This window comes from Mastomys coucha, unplaced genomic scaffold (genome assembly GCF_008632895.1).
Source record: "Mastomys coucha isolate ucsf_1 unplaced genomic scaffold, UCSF_Mcou_1 pScaffold16, whole genome shotgun sequence".
In the NCBI taxonomy this organism is placed as follows: domain Eukaryota; kingdom Metazoa; phylum Chordata; class Mammalia; order Rodentia; family Muridae; genus Mastomys; species Mastomys coucha.
The window spans coordinates 39298640-39316670 of NW_022196898.1; the positions used below are offsets into that span (position 1 = coordinate 39298640).

At 41.9% G+C, this 18031-nt stretch overlaps 1 protein-coding gene across 3 annotated transcripts in view; it reads left to right on the forward strand.

Moving 5' to 3' along the window:
- The window catches only part of Gatad2b (GATA zinc finger domain containing 2B), a 79161-nt gene extending 63745 nt beyond the window's left edge, over positions 1-15416 (forward strand). For 2 of the 3 annotated variants that reach the window (XM_031374605.1, XM_031374606.1), the window contains exons 3-11: positions 332-461; positions 1086-1217; positions 2531-2662; positions 3953-4123; positions 4974-5289; positions 7856-8058; positions 9252-9362; positions 9505-9622; positions 11111-15416. In XM_031374605.1, the coding sequence (XP_031230465.1) occupies positions 332-461; positions 1086-1217; positions 2531-2662; positions 3953-4123; positions 4974-5289; positions 7856-8058; positions 9252-9362; positions 9505-9622; positions 11111-11244 (1447 nt within the window). In that variant the 3' untranslated portion in view covers positions 11245-15416. The remainder of the gene's footprint in view (positions 1-331; positions 462-1085; positions 1218-2530; positions 2663-3952; positions 4124-4973; positions 5290-7855; positions 8059-9251; positions 9363-9504; positions 9623-11110) is intronic. The other variant, XM_031374607.1, reaches the window with a different exon arrangement.
- Positions 15417-18031: the final 2615 nt, after the last annotated feature.

An 18031-nucleotide genomic window follows, 5' to 3' on the forward strand; every position in this document is an offset into this window, starting at 1 on the left:
ACTCATAACCATCTATAATGAGATCTGGTGCCCTCTTCTGTCATGCAGACAGAATGCTGTATGCATAACAAATAAATAAACAAACAAACAAATAACTTTTAAAAAATATTTTGCTAAGGTTTTTCTATTATTCACATCTTGGTATCTTTATTCTAGAACTTGTTTTATCTTTGTCTTGCTGAATCAGGACAGACAAAACTTCCCTTGGATTTTTTTGTTCATTGTAGTGAAGTTATTTTCTTAACCTTTTAAGGAACTGTCACTGTTGGAAATACTGTAATTTCTCCTTTTCACTGTTGGAAATACTGTAATTTCTCCTTTTCTTGTCCAGTGAGCCAGACCGAGGAAGGCTAACTCCTTCCCCAGACATAATTGTTTTGTCTGATAATGAGGCTTCCAGTCCCCGATCCAGCTCCCGGATGGAAGAGAGACTCAAAGCAGCCAACCTAGAGATGTTTAAGGTAAAAAAAAGGAAAAGAAGTTCCTAATTTTTCTTTTCTTTTCTTTTTATTTATTTATTTATTTATTTATTTATTTCATGTTCCTTCCATTTTCTTAATTCCCTGGTTTGGTTTTATATTTTTGTTTTGATTTGCTTTTTGGATATAAATTAATTACCTATTTGATAAGTTCTTCATACTGATTCTTCACAGTGAGTCCTTTGAAAGGTAGCTGTTCAAATTGTATTTAAGTCACATAAAGTAAATCCTTAGGTGTGATGATTCCCTTTACATTACCCAGAAAATATCCAGAATATAGAAGAATTCTTACTTGTCTTTATATATCTACATCAGACATGATTTTAAAGATTTAGAGGCTATGTTAAAAGAAAATATTGTTTCCTTTTTGTCAGTAATATGTTTTTGCTAGGAATGCGCTGATTGGCCTTTATATATAGTCACAAGTACTTTTTGAGTACCTGCCTCCTGAATGCTGCTCTGCATGGCTATAAAGATACAGTCATACCTTCACTTCTGCTGCTTATAGAAGAAGGGTTTCAGAAGAGAAATATAGATCATTTCTTGCAGGAAGGGATTCTGGTTACCTGCTGCTGTCGCTGACCTACAATCTCTATGTTTCTTTAGGGGAAAGGCATTGAGGAACGGCAGCAGCTTATCAAGCAACTGAGGGATGAGCTACGATTGGAAGAAGCTCGTCTGGTGCTGTTAAAGAAACTGAGACAGAGTCAGCTACAGAAAGAGAATGTGGTCCAAAAGGTATTTCTACAAAGGAGAAAAAGTCTAATTTGAGATCGTACTACCTCAGGTAGAGTTAGTCAGCTTTGGGGACTGTTCTCTGGTTCTGTGGGTTAGTGTTTGTTTGTTTGTTTTTTAAAAATCTCTACAAGCGCCAGGTGGTGGTGGAGCACGCCTTTAATCCCAGCACTTGGGAGGCAGAGGCAGGTGGATTTCTGAGTTCGAGGCCAGCCTGATCTACAGAGTGAGTTCCAGGACAGCCAGGGCTACACAGAGAAACCCTGTCTCGAAAAAAAAAAATCTCTACAAGTATGGAGATTAAACAGTAGTAGTTCTGCTTTGTTTTATCCTTCCACATCAATCAAGAAAAACCTTAGTTTTGACTTAGTGGTATGTGTCTGTGATGCTAGGTAGATTTAGAATCACAAGTTTTAAGGTCAGGGGGCTGGAGAGACAGCTCAGCGGTTGAGCCCTCTCACTGCTCTTGTACAGAGGCTGCCTTTGATTCCCAGCACCCACGTGGCAGCTCACAACCAGCTGTTAGTACAGTTCCAAGGAATTTGATGCCTTCTTCTGGTCCTTTGCAGCCATCAGGCACATACATGGTACACAGACATAAATGAAGGCAAACAATCATATACAAAAAAATACTTCCTTTAGCTGGCCAGTGGTGGCACATGGCTTTAATCCCAGGACTTGGGAGGCAGAGACAGCAGATTTCTGAGTTCAAGGCCAGCCTGGTCTACAGAGTGAGTTCCTGGACAGCCAGGGCTGCACAGAGAAACCCTGGCTCGAAAAACTAAAACAAAACAGACAAAAAAAAGCTTTTTTATAAAGGAGTTTAACTGGCCATGTTGAGGCTCTGTCTGAAAAGACAGACAGACAAGGCCTGGCATAGTAACACATACCTTTAATCCTAGAACTTGGAAGACAGAGCTGATGGATCTCAGACTAGCCGGGTCTACAAGTCAGCCAATACTATACATAACAAGATCCAGTCTCAAAGAAACAAAACAAAAAAAGGAAATAAATCGGAAAAGGCTTAATTTCATTGTTCTCATATTCCTTGTCAGGAATAATTTGTTGTTTACACTCACAAGGAAATTTTAAAAGCTTAGAACTTAACTGAATTTGACTTCTAGGGGTTTTGTTTCATTTTGGTTTTTTGAGACAAGAGTTTCTCTCTGTAACCCTGGCTGTCCTGGAACTCATTTTGTAGAGACCAGGCTGGCCTCAAACTGAGAGATCCTGCTGCTTTTGCCTTCCAAGTGCTGGGATTAAAAGCGTGCACCACCACAGTCAAGCTCACAGTCTCATTCTGTTTCCCTTTCCAGACTCCAGTTGTACAGAATGCAGCATCTATTGTTCAGCCATCTCCTGCACATGTGGGACAACAAGGCTTATCTAAGCTTCCCTCCCGGCCTGGGGCACAAGGGATTGAACCTCAAAATTTGAGAACATTACAGGTGTGTGATCCTTAGTGGGATCTTACTATTGGAGAAGTCTGTCACTCTTTTCTTTATTTGGGGATTTTTGTAAAGATTGTACAAGAATCTCAGTATGAGGCCAGCAGCCTCATCTACATAATGAGTTCCAGGACAGCCAGGACTATATAAAGCGACCCTGTCTCAAAAAAAAAAAAAAAAAAGAAGGAAGGAAAAGAAACATTCTTCTGGCTTCTTTAGGCATGGCATTCACATGTATTTATATACACAAACAATAAAATAAATCTTTTTTAAAAAAAGTCAGAGCTAGGGCTGGAGAGATGGCTCAGTGATTAAGAGCACTGACTGCTCTTCTAGAGGTCCTGATTTTAATTCCCAGCAACCACATGGTGGCTCACAACCATCTCTAATGCGATCCGATGCCCTTTCCTGGTGTGTCTGAAAACAGCTACAGTATTCTCATATACATACAATAAATAAATCTTTAAAAAAAAAAGTCAGAGCTGAAGAGATAGCTTAGTGACTAAGAGTACTAGTTGCTCTTCCACTAGACCTGGATTTAATTACTAGCACTCGCAAGAGCCTCACTTCTTTATATAACTCCAGTCTCAAGAGATCTAATGCCCTTTTGACCTCTGAAGGCACCAGGTATGCATATAATGCATAGACCATACATGCAGGCAAAACACCAATACACATTAAAAAAATAAAATAAAAAACAAAAACAAAAAAACTTTGTAGCTATTAATCAGTATTTAGAGTTATGTTCGAGGGCCTGGAAAGATGCATCAGAGGGTAAGAGCACTTGCTGCTCTTGCAGAGGACCTGGGTTCTATTCCTATTATCTCATGGTAGCTCACAACCATCTGTAAGGGTAGTTGCAGGGAAGCTGACATCAGCTCTGACCTCAGCAGATAGTGCACACACAGACCTGTAGGTAAAATATCCACCCACATAAAATGAAAGCAAGTTAATTTTAAAATGTTTTGACTAGCTGGGCAGTGGTGGCACACACCTTTAATCCCAGCACTTGGGAGGCAGAGGCAGGCAGATTTCTGAGTTCGAGGCCAGCCTGATTTAAAGAGTGAGTTCCAGGACAGCCAGGGATATACAGAGAAACCCTGTCTCAAAAAACAACAAAAAAAAATGTTTTGACTAGAGTGATGGTAGATTTCTCCCATTAGTTCTTAAATGAAATTATCAAGTGTGTCCCCATGGTTCTAGTTGGGATCATTTTAAGCAGTATTTTCACTTTGCATTTTATGGGTTATTATACCATCTGTGAGTTCTTTTCCTGTTCTTTCCCTTTAGGGTCACAGTGTCATCCGTTCAGCAACCAACACCACCCTTCCACACATGTTGATGTCTCAACGTGTTATTGCACCAAATCCAGCCCAACTTCAGGGCCAGCGGGGGCCACCGAAGCCTGGCATTGTACGCACCACAACACCTAACATGAATCCTGCCATCAGTTACCAACCAGTAAGAGCCAGCACTGGGGTAGAAACAGAAAAGTCCTTTATTTCCTTTTCTTATTGAAAGAGCTACAGGTTTTAAGTTTTTGTATATAGAGGTCAAGAGTGATTTGAATAGAGAACATTCCCTAGAATGGATGCTTAAAGGAATTATATAAAAATGGTGGTAGAACTGAGTGGTGATGGCGTATGCCTTTAATTCCAGCACTTGGGAGGCAGAGGCAGGTGGATTTCTGAGTTCGAGGCCAGCCTGGTCTACAGAGTGAGTTCCAGGACAGCCAGAGCTATACAGAGAAATCCTGTCTCGAGAAGGGGAAAAAAAAAAATTGGTGGTAGAGCCAGGCAGTGGTGGCGCACACCTTTAATCTCAGCACTTGGGAAGTAGAGGTAGGCGGATTTCTGAGTTCGAAGCCAGCCAGGGCTACACAGAGAAACCCTGTCTCTAAAAACTAAACCAAAACAAAACAAAAAAAAAGGTGATAGAAAAGTAGTATATTGTAGAGCATGACTAAACTAGCTAAAATCTACCCACTCTAGGGATGAAAGAGATAGAAGTTTAGTACTCAAGTACTCACATGAAATTCTCAAAAATAAATGTGCATTTGAAAAAGAGAAGATGGGAAGGACGTATGTGATAAGAAGCATAGGTACGTGCCTGAAAGATCCCTCATCTTCTCTTTCTCAAACAGCTTTAGTTCATGGGTGCCAACATTCTTTTTTCTTATGTATCCGGATTATCTTTTAGTGATAAGTTAAATGTTTCCTATTTTAAAGAAGCTAAACAGTCCAGACTGGGATCTCTTAAAAACTAAGATGGTCTCCTACTTATCAGCCACCTGTCTCTTATTCCCTTTTAGCAGTCAAGTTCTTCTGTTCCCTGTCAGCGCACAACGTCTTCTGCCATCTATATGAACCTTGCCTCCCATATTCAGCCAGGGACTGTGAACAGAGTGTCCTCACCACTTCCTAGCCCCAGTGCCATGAGTGATGCTGCCAACTCACAGGCTGCAGCCAAATTGGCTCTTCGAAAACAGCTGGAAAAGACGCTCCTGGAGATACCACCTCCAAAACCTCCTGCTCCCTTGCTTCACTTCCTGCCTAGTGCAGCCAATAGCGAGTTTATCTACATGGTAGGCTTGGAAGAAGTCGTACAGAGTGTCATTGACAGCCAAGGTAACACGCCCTTCTAGTCTCTAAGCACAGGGCTGCCAAGCCTCTTGGCATAGGACACGTATTACAGAGAACTGCATAGTATTAAATAATTGCTCTTAATGCAGGCCCGACAGCTTATTGTTTATAAGCCCACCATTTTGTAGGCATAGGCAGGAGGATTGCTCCAAATTCAAGGCCAACTTGGGCTACATAGTAAAGTAAAAGCCAACTTAAGAGTATAGATTGAGCCTCTGTCTTTAAAATTTCAAAGCCACCCATACACATAAAAATAAGAAAAATCTTAAAACAAAATAGTAAAGTCTAGAGTTATAGTTCATTTGGTAGATTACCTGCTTATCTGGAATGTAGAGGTTAGAAGATTACAAGTTCAAGGGTATCCTCAGATAAGATCCATACTCAATTTCTAGATCACTCTGGAATATATAACATCCATCCAAAAAGAAAAAAAGTGAAGAGATGGAAGGGAAATAATATGTTTTTTGTTTTGCTTTTCAATATATTGTTCCCTTTTTTTTTTTTTTAACAGAGAGTTTGTTCTTTGGCTCACATTTCGGGGGTGTAATCCACCTTAGCAGTGAATCAGAGGCATTAGGAGCTTGAAGCAGCTGGTCAAATCACATCCACATGCAGGAGATGGAATGATGAATATATCTTATTTAGTTCCTTTTTTTGTTTTGTTTTGTTGAGACATTGTCTCACCATATAATTCTGGCTAGTCTGGAACTTGCTATGTATAGACCAAGCTAGCCTTGAACCCACAAGGGATCTATCCTGCTTGGCCTCCACAAAGTGCTGCTATGAAAAGCACATACTGCAATGCCTGTACTTTAGATAAATAGGATTTCTGGCTTATGACTGTTATATTCAGTCCCTACCCTTTTAATGTTTATAGTGGAGACACTATACACACACACACACAAAAACACACACACACACTAATATAAATAATTTAAGCATCATTGCATGAACATTGTAATCCAGTACTGAACCAGATTCTGACACTGTGCAGTGTGGTCCTAACAGTTGTTATTAAGCTTAAATTTTCAAACAGTATTGAAAAGTCCCTAGAGGACTGACTAAACACTTAGCTGTAAACAGATCATAGGGTGCCTTAATTTCAGCAGGTAAAGTAGCTTATGCCTATAATTCCAGCACTTGGAATACTGGGGCAAAAGTATTGTGATTAGGAGGCTAGCCTGAGCTATATAGTGAGTTCTAGGCTAGCCTGAGCTACAATGTAAAATCTTGTCTCAGAAAAATCTTTACAAAATAACTATTCAGACCCTGATAACAGAGTATTGTAAATGTGTGTGTGTAAAGGGAAAGTGTAATATAAAGTAATGTTAAGAAACAGAAGCAAGGACTGGAGAGATGGCTCAGAGCCCTAGCTGAACTTCCAAAGGACCCTCATGCCAGCTCATAACTGTCTATAACACCAGTTCCAGAGTCTCTGACACCCTCACACAAACATACATGTAGGCAAAATACCAATGCACATGAAATAAAAATTAAAATTTAAAACAAACAAAAAAAGAGGGCCAGGTGTGGTGATGCATGCCAGCACTTGGGAGGCAGAAGCAGGTGGATCTCTGAAGCCTGATCTACAGAGTGAGTTCCAGAACAACCAGGAATACACAGAGAAACTCTGCCTCACAAAGCAAAAATAAATAAATAAAATGAAATAAACAGAAAGCATTGTTTAAGTGGATCCCTTTGATTCTAATTTTATTATTAGGAGATTTTTGTAAGACCAGGTAACCAGGTAGGGCTCAGCCCTACTCTGTAGCTCAGCTGTTACCTTAGCCTCCCGACTACTCTGATTATGAAACCAAAATATTTATTAAATTGTATTGAAAAAAAGTTTTTTAAGGCTATTCGAGGTTGCGCATGCCTTTAATCCTAACACTGGGGAGGCCAGCCTGCTCTATGTACCGAGTTCTAGGACAACCTAGTCTACATAGTGAGACTGTATGTCAAAACAAGACGATACATATATAAATTTTAGATTCACTTATTTAATTTGTATGAGTGCTTTGCCTTCATGCATGTATATATACCATGTTTTCCTGGTGCCCTCAGATAATCTTTCAGAAGAGTGCATCACAGTCTCTGAACTGCGGTTAGGGTGGATTGTGAGCTACTGTATGGGAGCACATAGCCAAACTCCAGTCCTCTGTAAGGGCAACAAAGTGCTTTTTAAAGTAACTACTGGACTGTTCTAGCCCCCTGAATTGTTTTGGTTTGTTTGGTTTGGTTTTGATTAGTTTCTTGTTTTAAATTTGTTAAATTTTGTTAGTAGGGAGAAGAGAATGGGAAGTTGCCAAAAATGTGGCATGTTGTTGGCATTACAAAGTCAGAGGACAGCTTTGTGAAGTTATTTCTTTCCTTCCACCTTCACATGGGTTTCAAAGGTGGAATTCAGTTGTTTTAGGCTTGCACATACTCAGCTATCTCACCGACTTGTGTTGTCTCTTAAGTTAACAGAATTAACTTGTGGGAAAGACACTTAATGAAAACTAACAGAAGAGGTAGGAGACCACTAACTGTTCTTTTTATTGGCGTCTAGGCAAAAACTGTGCCTCACTTCTGAGGGTTGAACCCTTTGTATGTGCCCAGTGCCGCACAGATTTCACCCCTCACTGGAAGCAAGAAAAGAATGGTAAGATCCTCTGTGAGCAGTGTATGACTTCGAACCAGAAAAAGGCTCTAAAAGCTGAACACACTAACCGGCTGAAAAACGCTTTTGTTAAAGCCCTACAGCAGGAACAGGTGAGAACTCTGACTCCTAACTGCACAGTCATCTGAATAGGCTTGATTTTTCCCAAAGGGTTTTGGTCCCGGAAACCTAGTTTCCTTTAAAAAAAAAAAAAGAAGAAGAAAAAGCAGGGTGTGGTATGCCTTCAATCCCAGCACTCTAGGGGCAGAGGCAAGTTGATCTCTCTTTTGGCAGCCAGTCTTTTCTACAGAGTTCCAGGCCAACCTAAACTGGGTAATGACACCTAGTCTCAAACAACAGAACAGTATAATCCTTTTTGTTACTCTGTCCTGTTTATGTCATTTGGTTGTTTTTGATTGGCTGATAATATAATACCATGTATGAATGACTGCGATTAAAGGACAGAAAGAAGGCTTGGAACGTGATTGTTTTCCTTAGCTCTGAAGAAAGTCTCACCATTAGCTCTAATGGCCTGGAATTTTTGATTCTCCAATCTTTGCCCCTTGAGAGCTGGTATTAGTGGAGTGCGCCACAACATCCAGGTCCTCTATTCTCCACTTTTGGTCAGAGAAATGGATTTTGCTGAAAGGAATTTGCTGCATACTGTGAATTGTGCAGTCTACAGTTAAATGGCAAACAAAAGAATAGACGATAAAGTAGCCCAGTGGCAATAGGAGTGTGTGAGCACTTCCTAATAGTATCTTCAAAGGGAAAGATGTATTATGACGTTCAGGTCCATTCTCTTCCATTTCCCACTCCACTAACCATCAGAGTCCTCTAAGTAGGTAGCATCATGAGCCTTGTGGAAAATAGGTAAGCAAAAATCAAAAATAAGATACTAGTTTAATGGTAGAGCACTCGCTTCCCATATCTGAGGCTCTGGTTTCAATCTCCAGCACTGAATGGTAGTTACATGCAAGCATGAATGCATAATTGAATCTCTTTTAAAAAGTTAAAGAAATAGCACCTCAAAGAATCATTAGTTTTAGTTACATTACCATCCATTGTCCTCCAGTTGCCCTCATGAGAGCCAGCTTTCTGGAGAGAAGGGAATGATTTTAATCTGTAAGACATGTTGGCTGCTTGTACCTAGATATCTCCGAGTTGCTGTCCCACCAAACATTTCACCTTTCTTGCATTGTTCTAACTAGCTGGTATCATTATAGAAATAAGACCTTTCATTTTCTTGTTAGAAAATTAGGTGCTGTCTTGTTCAATCTCAGTCTTGTCTAATAACTCCCAACAGGAAATTGAACAGCGATTACAGCAGCAGGCAGCACTCTCCCCAACGACAGCTCCAGCTGTATCCAGTGTCAGTAAACAGGAGACCATCATGAGACATCATACACTTCGGCAGGTGAGGAGTTTTTCCACAACCCTGCTTTCTCTTAGGGGCTGAGCTTCTGCAGGAAATGATTCTGTTCTCTTTTTACTCCTTTGGGTCTTTTGAACTTCTATAATGGCAAGGTTTCTTCAACTGTCCTGTTCCCTTGTTGCAGGCTCCACAGCCCCAGAGCAGCCTCCAGCGTGGTATACCCACATCTGCCCGATCCATGCTTTCAAACTTTGCACAGGCACCCCAATTGTCTGTGCCAGGTGGCCTCCTTGGTATGCCAGGTAAGAGGGGTTGATTTCAGAACTTATTTCACAGGGATGACTAATTAGTACATAGTCTTTTCTTAGATGATCTTGTATAGCTCAAACTGGCTCTGAGCTTGCTGTGTAACCAAGACTGTTGTATTTCTGCCACTCCCTAGCCCCAGTACTGCAATCATAGGCATGTACCTACCACCCAGTTCTAGTATACTGTTCTTATTGTGCCCTGATGCATGTGTGTATGGGTGCATGGATGGATGATGCATGTGTGTATGGGTGCATGGATAGAGAGGCTAGAAGTCGATCTTGAGTGTCAGGAAATTCCTCAGGCACTGTCCTCCTGTTTTTTGAGATAGGGTCTCCTATTTTCCTCTAGCTTATAAAATAGATAGGCTCACCAACAAGTTACAGAGATCTGCATCCCATTGTTAGGATTATAAGCATGCACTACCAAACCTGACTTTTTTTTATGTGAGGCTAGGGATAAGCTCAGATCCTATTTGCGTGGCAAGCACTTTGCTAACTGAGCTCTCTTTCCAGCCATAGTATACAAATCTTTTTTTTGGTTTTTTGGTTTTTTAGTATGAGTGTTCCACCTTCATGTACTCTACATACCCCTTGCATGCCACATGCCCATAGAGTGTCTGGTGTCTGATCCCCTGGAACTGGAGTTACTTATAGTTGTGAGCCATCATGTGTATGCTAGGAATTAAGCCTTAGTCCTCTGGGAAAACAGCCAGTGCTCCTTTATTTGTTTGGGGTTTTTGGTTTTTTTGGGAATGGGAGCGGCCAGAGATGGGGTTTCTCTGTGTACCCGTGGCTGTCCTGGAACTCGCTCTATAGACCAGGTTGGCCTCCAACTCAGAGATCCTCCTGCCTCTGCCTCAGTGCTGGAATTAAAAGCGTCACTACCGACTACTGAGCCATCTCTAGCGCTTATGCACAAATCTTTAGCAACCCCTTTAAACCCCATTTTTCCTTTGTTTTCTGTTTTCTTAGGCCATAACTATTGTTTTGTTATTCAGCAAATGAATTTTTACTAAGTCATGAGTGCTGTAAGACTTTGGTAAAATGGTCTCTACCATTATGAATTTAATTCTGATATGCTTTCATTGAACATGTGAGTTCTAGAACAGCAGAGTCAACTGTCCAGCATGAATGATTTAGGATTCTTCTCCACACTTCATTGGTCTCAAAATAAGAGCAGACCATTAATTCTTTCTCCATTTCGATAATTTTTCTGTCACCAAGGTTTAACCTCTTTCTTCTATATTATACTATAAAGACCGTTCATTATTCCTGATAGGACTGACTTTTCTGAAGGAGCTCTTTCCTTGAAGCTTGGGAGTAAGAGTATAGCTGCTGCTGAAACAAAGCTAGCTTAGGCTAGAGAAGTACAGGCCATTGTAAATACTTCCTCCCCATCTCTAACTGCAATCTGGGATAGGACAAAAGGAATGTCATTTCTTCTCTTAATACCTATCCCCTCCTTTTGTCTCATGAATCTAGGTGTCAACATTGCATACTTGAACACTGGCATCGGAGGACATAAAGCCCCAAGTTTGGCAGACCGGCAGCGTGAATACCTTTTAGACATGATCCCTCCCAGGTCTATATCGCAGTCCATCAGTGGGCAGAAATAACGCCTGTTCACTTGTACTGCCCAACCTTGAATCCTTTACCCATTTCTCCCATTGCCCCCAACTTCCGTCGCATGCAGTGCCTGTACTGGTGCCTACCATACACGGAAAACAAAACCGAAAAAAAAAAAAACAGAAGACAAAAATAGACATCAAGAAAACACACGCCCTGCCCTGCCACCTCCCCTTTATTTCACACTGCTGCGATCTGTTCTCCTGCTGCTCTGTCTTCTCTCTTCGATTTCCTTTAACAGTGAGGTGGATCTTTGCCTCTGATAGAGGTCAGAATGAGGTCCTGGGGAGAATTTAAGCCCTTTAATGTGTGTTTCTAAAGTATGTTTTATGCTATAATTATTATCATTTTTAATTATATTGTGTGTTTTCCCTTTGTTCTATAGACGGTTAACCCCATCTTCTGATTTATTTCCCTACCCCCCTTTGCTAACCTTCCTCCTTTTTTAAAAAAAGTATATATATATGTGTGTATGTATATATATATATACATATATATATGTGTGTATATATATACACACATATATATATGATATACAATTCAATGATCACATGCAGATTGCAGTGGATCCTCAGCTGCCAATAGGAAATAACTGAGAATGTTAGAGACAGAGATGTTGAGTGCACGTAACCTGAGTTGTGGAGTGGGTATCATCAACCAAGTAGGAAAAGCATCCCAGCTATGGCTGGTTAGGATCTGGAGAGTGTAGGAGGCAATGTTTTAGTAATGAAGTTGAGCTCTGTGACAATGAATAAAAGAGCCTAGAGGGAGAAGCTTAAAACAAAAACTACCTGTAGTTTAACCATGGGATAAGGGGGAAGAGGTGTTACATATGTTCAATAGTGTCCAAAGACGGCTGCAGCCAGGTCCTGGCCTTCTAGGTGCTTGGGGTGTAAGATGGGTCTCCTGACCCCAGTGAGGACACAGAAGTCTGTTCCAGGCCAATCATCTTGAGATTGTTTATCTTATTTTCTTTGTAAAATTGTCTCTCATCACATCTTCATACCCTTTAACAAATGTTCGTCTTCCTTCTAACCATAGTCCCGGAGGAATGGGTGTTTCCAGGCTGCAGGTGGCTGGGTATCCTAGAAGTTGGAATAGGTATAAGTGGATCATGTTATAGAAGAGGAAACTAGACATAGAGGAAGGTTAGGTTTCTCCCAACAGTTGAGATTCTCGAATATTTCTATCCCTGTACCCTCTGAGTGCTGAGAGATAATGGGTGTGGGCCCCCGATCAGGTTGGCATTCCACTCTGACTCTGCTACGCTGGCTGTAGATCCAACTCCTCAGAGCCACGCAACTTGTCAAACCACCTTTGGACCTCAGCTATACAAGTATTGTCTTCCCCCAAGCTCCTCTCCCCAAAACTTTGTTCATTTTGCAATTTTTGTGGGGGGGCACTATTAATGTAGAGAATAAATTGAATTGTGCAATGTCGCTGTTCTGAGGTTAGGGAGGTAAATATCCTGTTTGCCCACACTGTGGCAAGGAGGAGGGGGAGGAGGGACCAAGCTGGTTTTGAGGTAAGGGAAACCTGAAAATGAAGGGTTTCTGCTTTCCTCAGAGTGTACATGTACCTGCCTCTACAGCTCTAGAAGCCGTCTGAGTGTACTAGCGACACTTTGAGCAAAGATGTATGAGGAGTTTTATAATATTTTGCCCTTGATAGCCACCTGAGGAAATTCCCTCATTTTTATTTTTAAAAACTAAATAATTTTTTTAAAGTAAGAAGGCACTTTTAAAATTATACACACACACACACACACACACACACACACACACACAAACTGTACACCTTTCCCATAAAATTTGGGGTAGGGTGGGAAAAGAAGCTAGATCAAGCTCACTTCCTCCACTCTGGTCTCTTCTTTCTCAATACCCCAGTGCTACTGTGGGTGATTATACTGGCCCTACGGGTCTTCCTGGCTTTTTTCTTCCCTTTCCCTCAAATTTATTGAGCACTTAATAAAGGAGCAGAGATACAGCTGTGTCTGGGCTCCCCAAGTGGTAAAATGACCTGGAAGCTAGATGCTAGTAACAAGTAGTTTAAGCAGGTCATTTCAAGTATTTTTCTGGGGAATGTGGTGCCCCTGACTGTAAGTGGTAGGGGAGGGAGGGGGGACTAATGGAGCTGGGTTTGGGATTATTTTAAAATTATATATATATATATATAAAAGATATATTCTTACATCTTTTCCTTGCCCTCTGTGCTTTGAAAGCACTGAATAAATTGATTCTGTTTTTCTCTTCCACAAAATTGGAAGATTTTTTTTCTTCCATTTTTTTAAATGTTCTTACCAGTCATCTTGCCTTGTGGCATGTCTGTCTAACCTCTCCCTACCCCATGATGAAGTGCCATTTCTGTTACGTCTCCCTGACCCCCAACTCAGAGGTGCTCAGAGGTACAAGGTGCCCAAGTTTGTCAGTTGAGATTAAAAGGAACAGAGAATGTGCAATACCGTCCAGCTGGGGCCTGTCCTTGCCCTGAGCTAGGTCCTCTCCCTGGGAGCTAGGCCACTTTGACTAGGGTATGGAGGTAAGACGTATGGAAATGGGGAGTGGTGGCAAGGAAAGCCCATAGTTCAGTGCCTGTTTAGGTGCTGAGGCCATAGGGGAGAGGGGAGGGTCTTCCCTGTGTTTGTCCCTAACTTCAGGGTCAGTTAAACATAGAAGCTGCTTATACTACTAGTGTAGCTCTGTGGCCCTTTGCTCATTGCTGAGGTTTGATTTCTCATCCTCTTTCCCCCACCATCATACTCTTCCCAGGAATTAGCAAGAGGGGTGAAATCTTTCTTAATCATGGTAAAGTATTAGCCTTCCATTTCCTCCCTTAGGTCCTGCCCCTGTCCCCCTTTCTTCAAGCCTCTACATTTTACATCACTGATTGCCTTGTGTCCTTCCAAGCCTTTTTTTTTTTTTAAATTAACTCATCCTCCAGCTGTGGGCCCTTATAGACATTAACCCTCGTGCCCTAAGGATAAGAGGAAAGACCCTGAGTTCAGTGGTCCTTTTACCATTGGACTTTAACTCTCAGGTATCAGTAGAGTGGGGATCCAACCAGTACAATCTAGCTTCCTCTAGACCTTGAGGCACTACAAGCAGTCATTCATGGATGGTGTCTTTCTTACTCCACAGCAACCTGAAATGGGTGGATTAGTGGCAAGGCTGGGGTAAAATTAGGAGACAGAAGTCCTTATTTGTCAGTTTTATTTTGTCACTAGACCACAGCATCTGAACTCCCTCCATTGCTGAATAAGTATTTTTCCTGCATTTTGGGATATATGTATGGTAGACATTTCTTTTTAAAGACACCAAGATAAATGTTTTCCTGCCTTGGTTACCTTTCCTTTCCCCTTTAAAAGGAATTAGCTATAGAACTGCTTTGTAAAGATGCTTCTTGGTATTTTACTTTTGTTCCTTTCCCCAACCATTCCCATTTCCCCCTTTTTTCTAGAAGGCATAACCCTTCTCTCCACAGTCCCTATCCCAATCCCATTCATCCTAGGCTCCCTTCCTTTCATCAAGATCTTCATTAGCTTATGATATTTGCTGCCGAGATGTTATAACAAGGACTCATTCATGTATATAAGCTATTTCTTGATCCATTTAAAAGGAATTGTACATTGTGTAGAAAAAAAAAAAACATGAAAAAGAGAAAAAAAAAAAGCCCTAGCCATGGATATTGTGAAACTGTGTTATGTCATTTTGTAATGTGCCCGTTTGTGTATGATCCGTGCAAAAGGGTTTCTGGGGAAGGGGAGGGTGGAGGGAGGCAGGACTGTGGAGGGTGGGGAGAGGAGTGGGCCGGGCCCAGCACACTGAGACTGGCAGCTGCTCCAACCCCACCCTTCCTTAAAGATGCCACCTCCCCCACCACCCACCCCTATTTTGTGCCTTGCCCTCCCCACCCTGGAGTAATCTCTCCAGGTCACCAGCACTGCCTTGGCAGAGCCCACTCCCTACCCTAACCTGCCCACTCTTCCTACCCCCCAGCATTAGGTTGATAATATGGGAAAGTGCTGGAGGTTGGGAGGTAGCCGAGGAATGGGGCAGTTCCTGGGGGCATTGAAACCAAGTATTATTATGAATTGTAATTGTATTTGCACTGTTTTCCCCCTCTGATTGCATCAGCATATATACAATATACCTATATAACAAAATCCAGTGTCAAAGCTTTCTTATGCAAGGGATTTCCCCCACCCTTCAAAAAAAGCACCTCATGGACTTCTAAAAGGGTAGATTGTCAGGAGATAGTAGAATAGTGGAAAGAATTTTAATTGTCTTAAGGAAGTTCTGTCCAAACCATTTAAGGATATGTGATTGAGTTGAGGCTGTCTCCTGTGAATTATAGGGCTCCGGGTCCAGGACTGTACAAAGAATCCAGGACACAAGGAGGCACAGTGTGGATACCTGGGCCCTACTGACTTGCTGTGTAAGCTTTGGTGGAGCTGGTGTCTTCAACCAGTGAAGCGAGGGAGAAAACCACTGACCTCCATGCTCAAAATTCCACAATTCCTTCCCCATCTGCCAAAAAATAAAAAGCACCTTGAAGTGAGGGAAGTGCTGGGCTTAGAGACCAGGGAGGAAGTGAAAGTGATGTTCTAGTGCTAGTGCTACTCGTGTGACAGTGTCCTTGGAAAGTTGCCAGTCCCCTGCTTCAAAATTGGTATGGAAGAGGTGGCAGTGATGTAGGGTGTTGGACTGATGGCATCTTGGCCCTTGTGTTTCCAGCCATGACATGAGCAGGCTCCAAGCCTCACCTCAAACAATCACAATTCTTAAGGTGGTTAACCAGCAAACGCCCCCCAGGTTGGTGATCTAGTTGCTGTCTCTGTGAGCTGTAGGATGTGGAATTTCCCTCATCTTGGTAATAAGCAGGGCTCAGATGGAGCCCTTATCTTTTCTTCCCTCAGATCTCATCTGAACCCCAAAAGGCAACTGTTTCACAGTCTGTCTCCTTCAGAGGCCCAATTTATCCCCCCCCCCCCCATTTCCTGGGCTGAGTATTTCTATTCTCAAGTTTTGCCACTAAAGCCTGGAGAAAACATAGGTTGATGGGTGAGGCCTTGGTGAAGGTGGAGGATAGATTGGGGTGGGTGGTGGGGAGCAGGGAGGTGGGATGGCAACGGCCTTCCCTGAATAGGGTGGGTGGGAGGGAACAAGACCCTTTTGCACAACTCTCTTTTAAGTTTCCTTTTTTCTTTTTTTTTTTTTCTTTTTTTTTTTTTTTTTTTTTTTTAACTCATTCTAATTTTCTGCATTGTGTTTGGGAAATAAAATGAAAAAAACAAACAAAACTAAGACCAATAGGAACTGGTTTTCAAAAGGTAAATACACTCCCATCTGTTTCAGAGGCTGCTGAGCATTCCAGCAGTGAAGATTCAAATAATAAGCTAATTTTTGGAGAAAGGATTAAAAGAAAAAACTTTGTAATATTTATCACTTGCAAGCTATGTTTAATAAAGAAAGGAATGGTTTCTAAGCTTTCCTGTGACTTGTGTTTTAGTTGTGGCCAAGGTGGGAATGGGAATGTTTGGTGGGAGAATCTGAGCATTGATGGATAAGCTCTGGCTTGTGCTCCTTGCCTGCCTCTGCTGCTGCTCCTCTCCACCTCTAGTGACCCTAGAGTCAGACTTGGTATATGTGCCCTCATTGACCTTTCCCAGTGTCCCCTCACACACACATCTGCACTAGTCTAGTAGTAATTGTTGGTAGCAGCTTTCTCAGGCTAGGGATCTCATAGCATTAGAGATTCACACATACCAAACCTTAACATTTGGAATACATCTTTCCCCAGAAAGGCTGTGTCAACATTCTTACACCTCTCACTCAAGTTTGCTTTTGAACATAAAGCATCAGTCATTATGGCTCCCCCTTTGTTTGGTTTTTCGAGACAGGATTTCTCTGTGTAGCCCTGGCTTTCCTGGAACTCTGTAGACCAAGCTGGCCTCGAACTCAAATCTGCCTACCTCTGCCTCTCAAGTGCTGGGATTATAGGTGTGTGCCACCACTACCCGGCTTTGGCTCCCACATTTTATGTTTTATTTCTAACAAAACTTTTAGGTGACTCCCAAACAAAATGGTATTGTTTTCTGGAATACTTAAAGTCAGGACTGTGTCCAGCTCCCAATCTTCTGCCATATTTTATACCCATTAGAGGAGCTGATGGGGAAAGGCAGAGCCCAGCCTTGCTGAAATCTTGTTACTGATCCTATTGTTATTTCTGCATGAGCACAGAAGAGACAATATGTGTGCTTCCCTAAGCCATGGACTTTCCTTCCCACAAAACTCTTCACTTCTGGTGTCACTGTGGGGCGGGGAAAGGTTAGCTAAAGTAGTTGTCTGGGTTTTGCTTTTACAGAACATGACACAACTACATGGCAAGTGATTATTTGCTGCTGGGTACTAGAGCCTGGAAAAGAGAATAGGAATGCCAGGTGCCTATAGCCTCTGTTTATTCTATCAGGGGACCTAGGACAGAAACTGCTAGTCAAATGAATCCCTGTAGAACAAAGGATTGCAGAAATGGCTTGTCACTTGCTCTCGTAGAAGACTTGGATTCAATTCCCAGCATCCATGTCAACTTGCAAGAGCACCAGACGTAGTACATGTATGTACATGCAAATAAAACACATATAAAATTTTTGTTTTTATTTTGAGACAGGGTTGTTCTGTGTAGCCCTGTCTGTCCTGGAACTCACTCTATAGGCAAAGCCAGCCTTGAATTCAGAGATCTGCCTGCCTCTACCTCCCTAGTGCTGGGATTATAGGCATG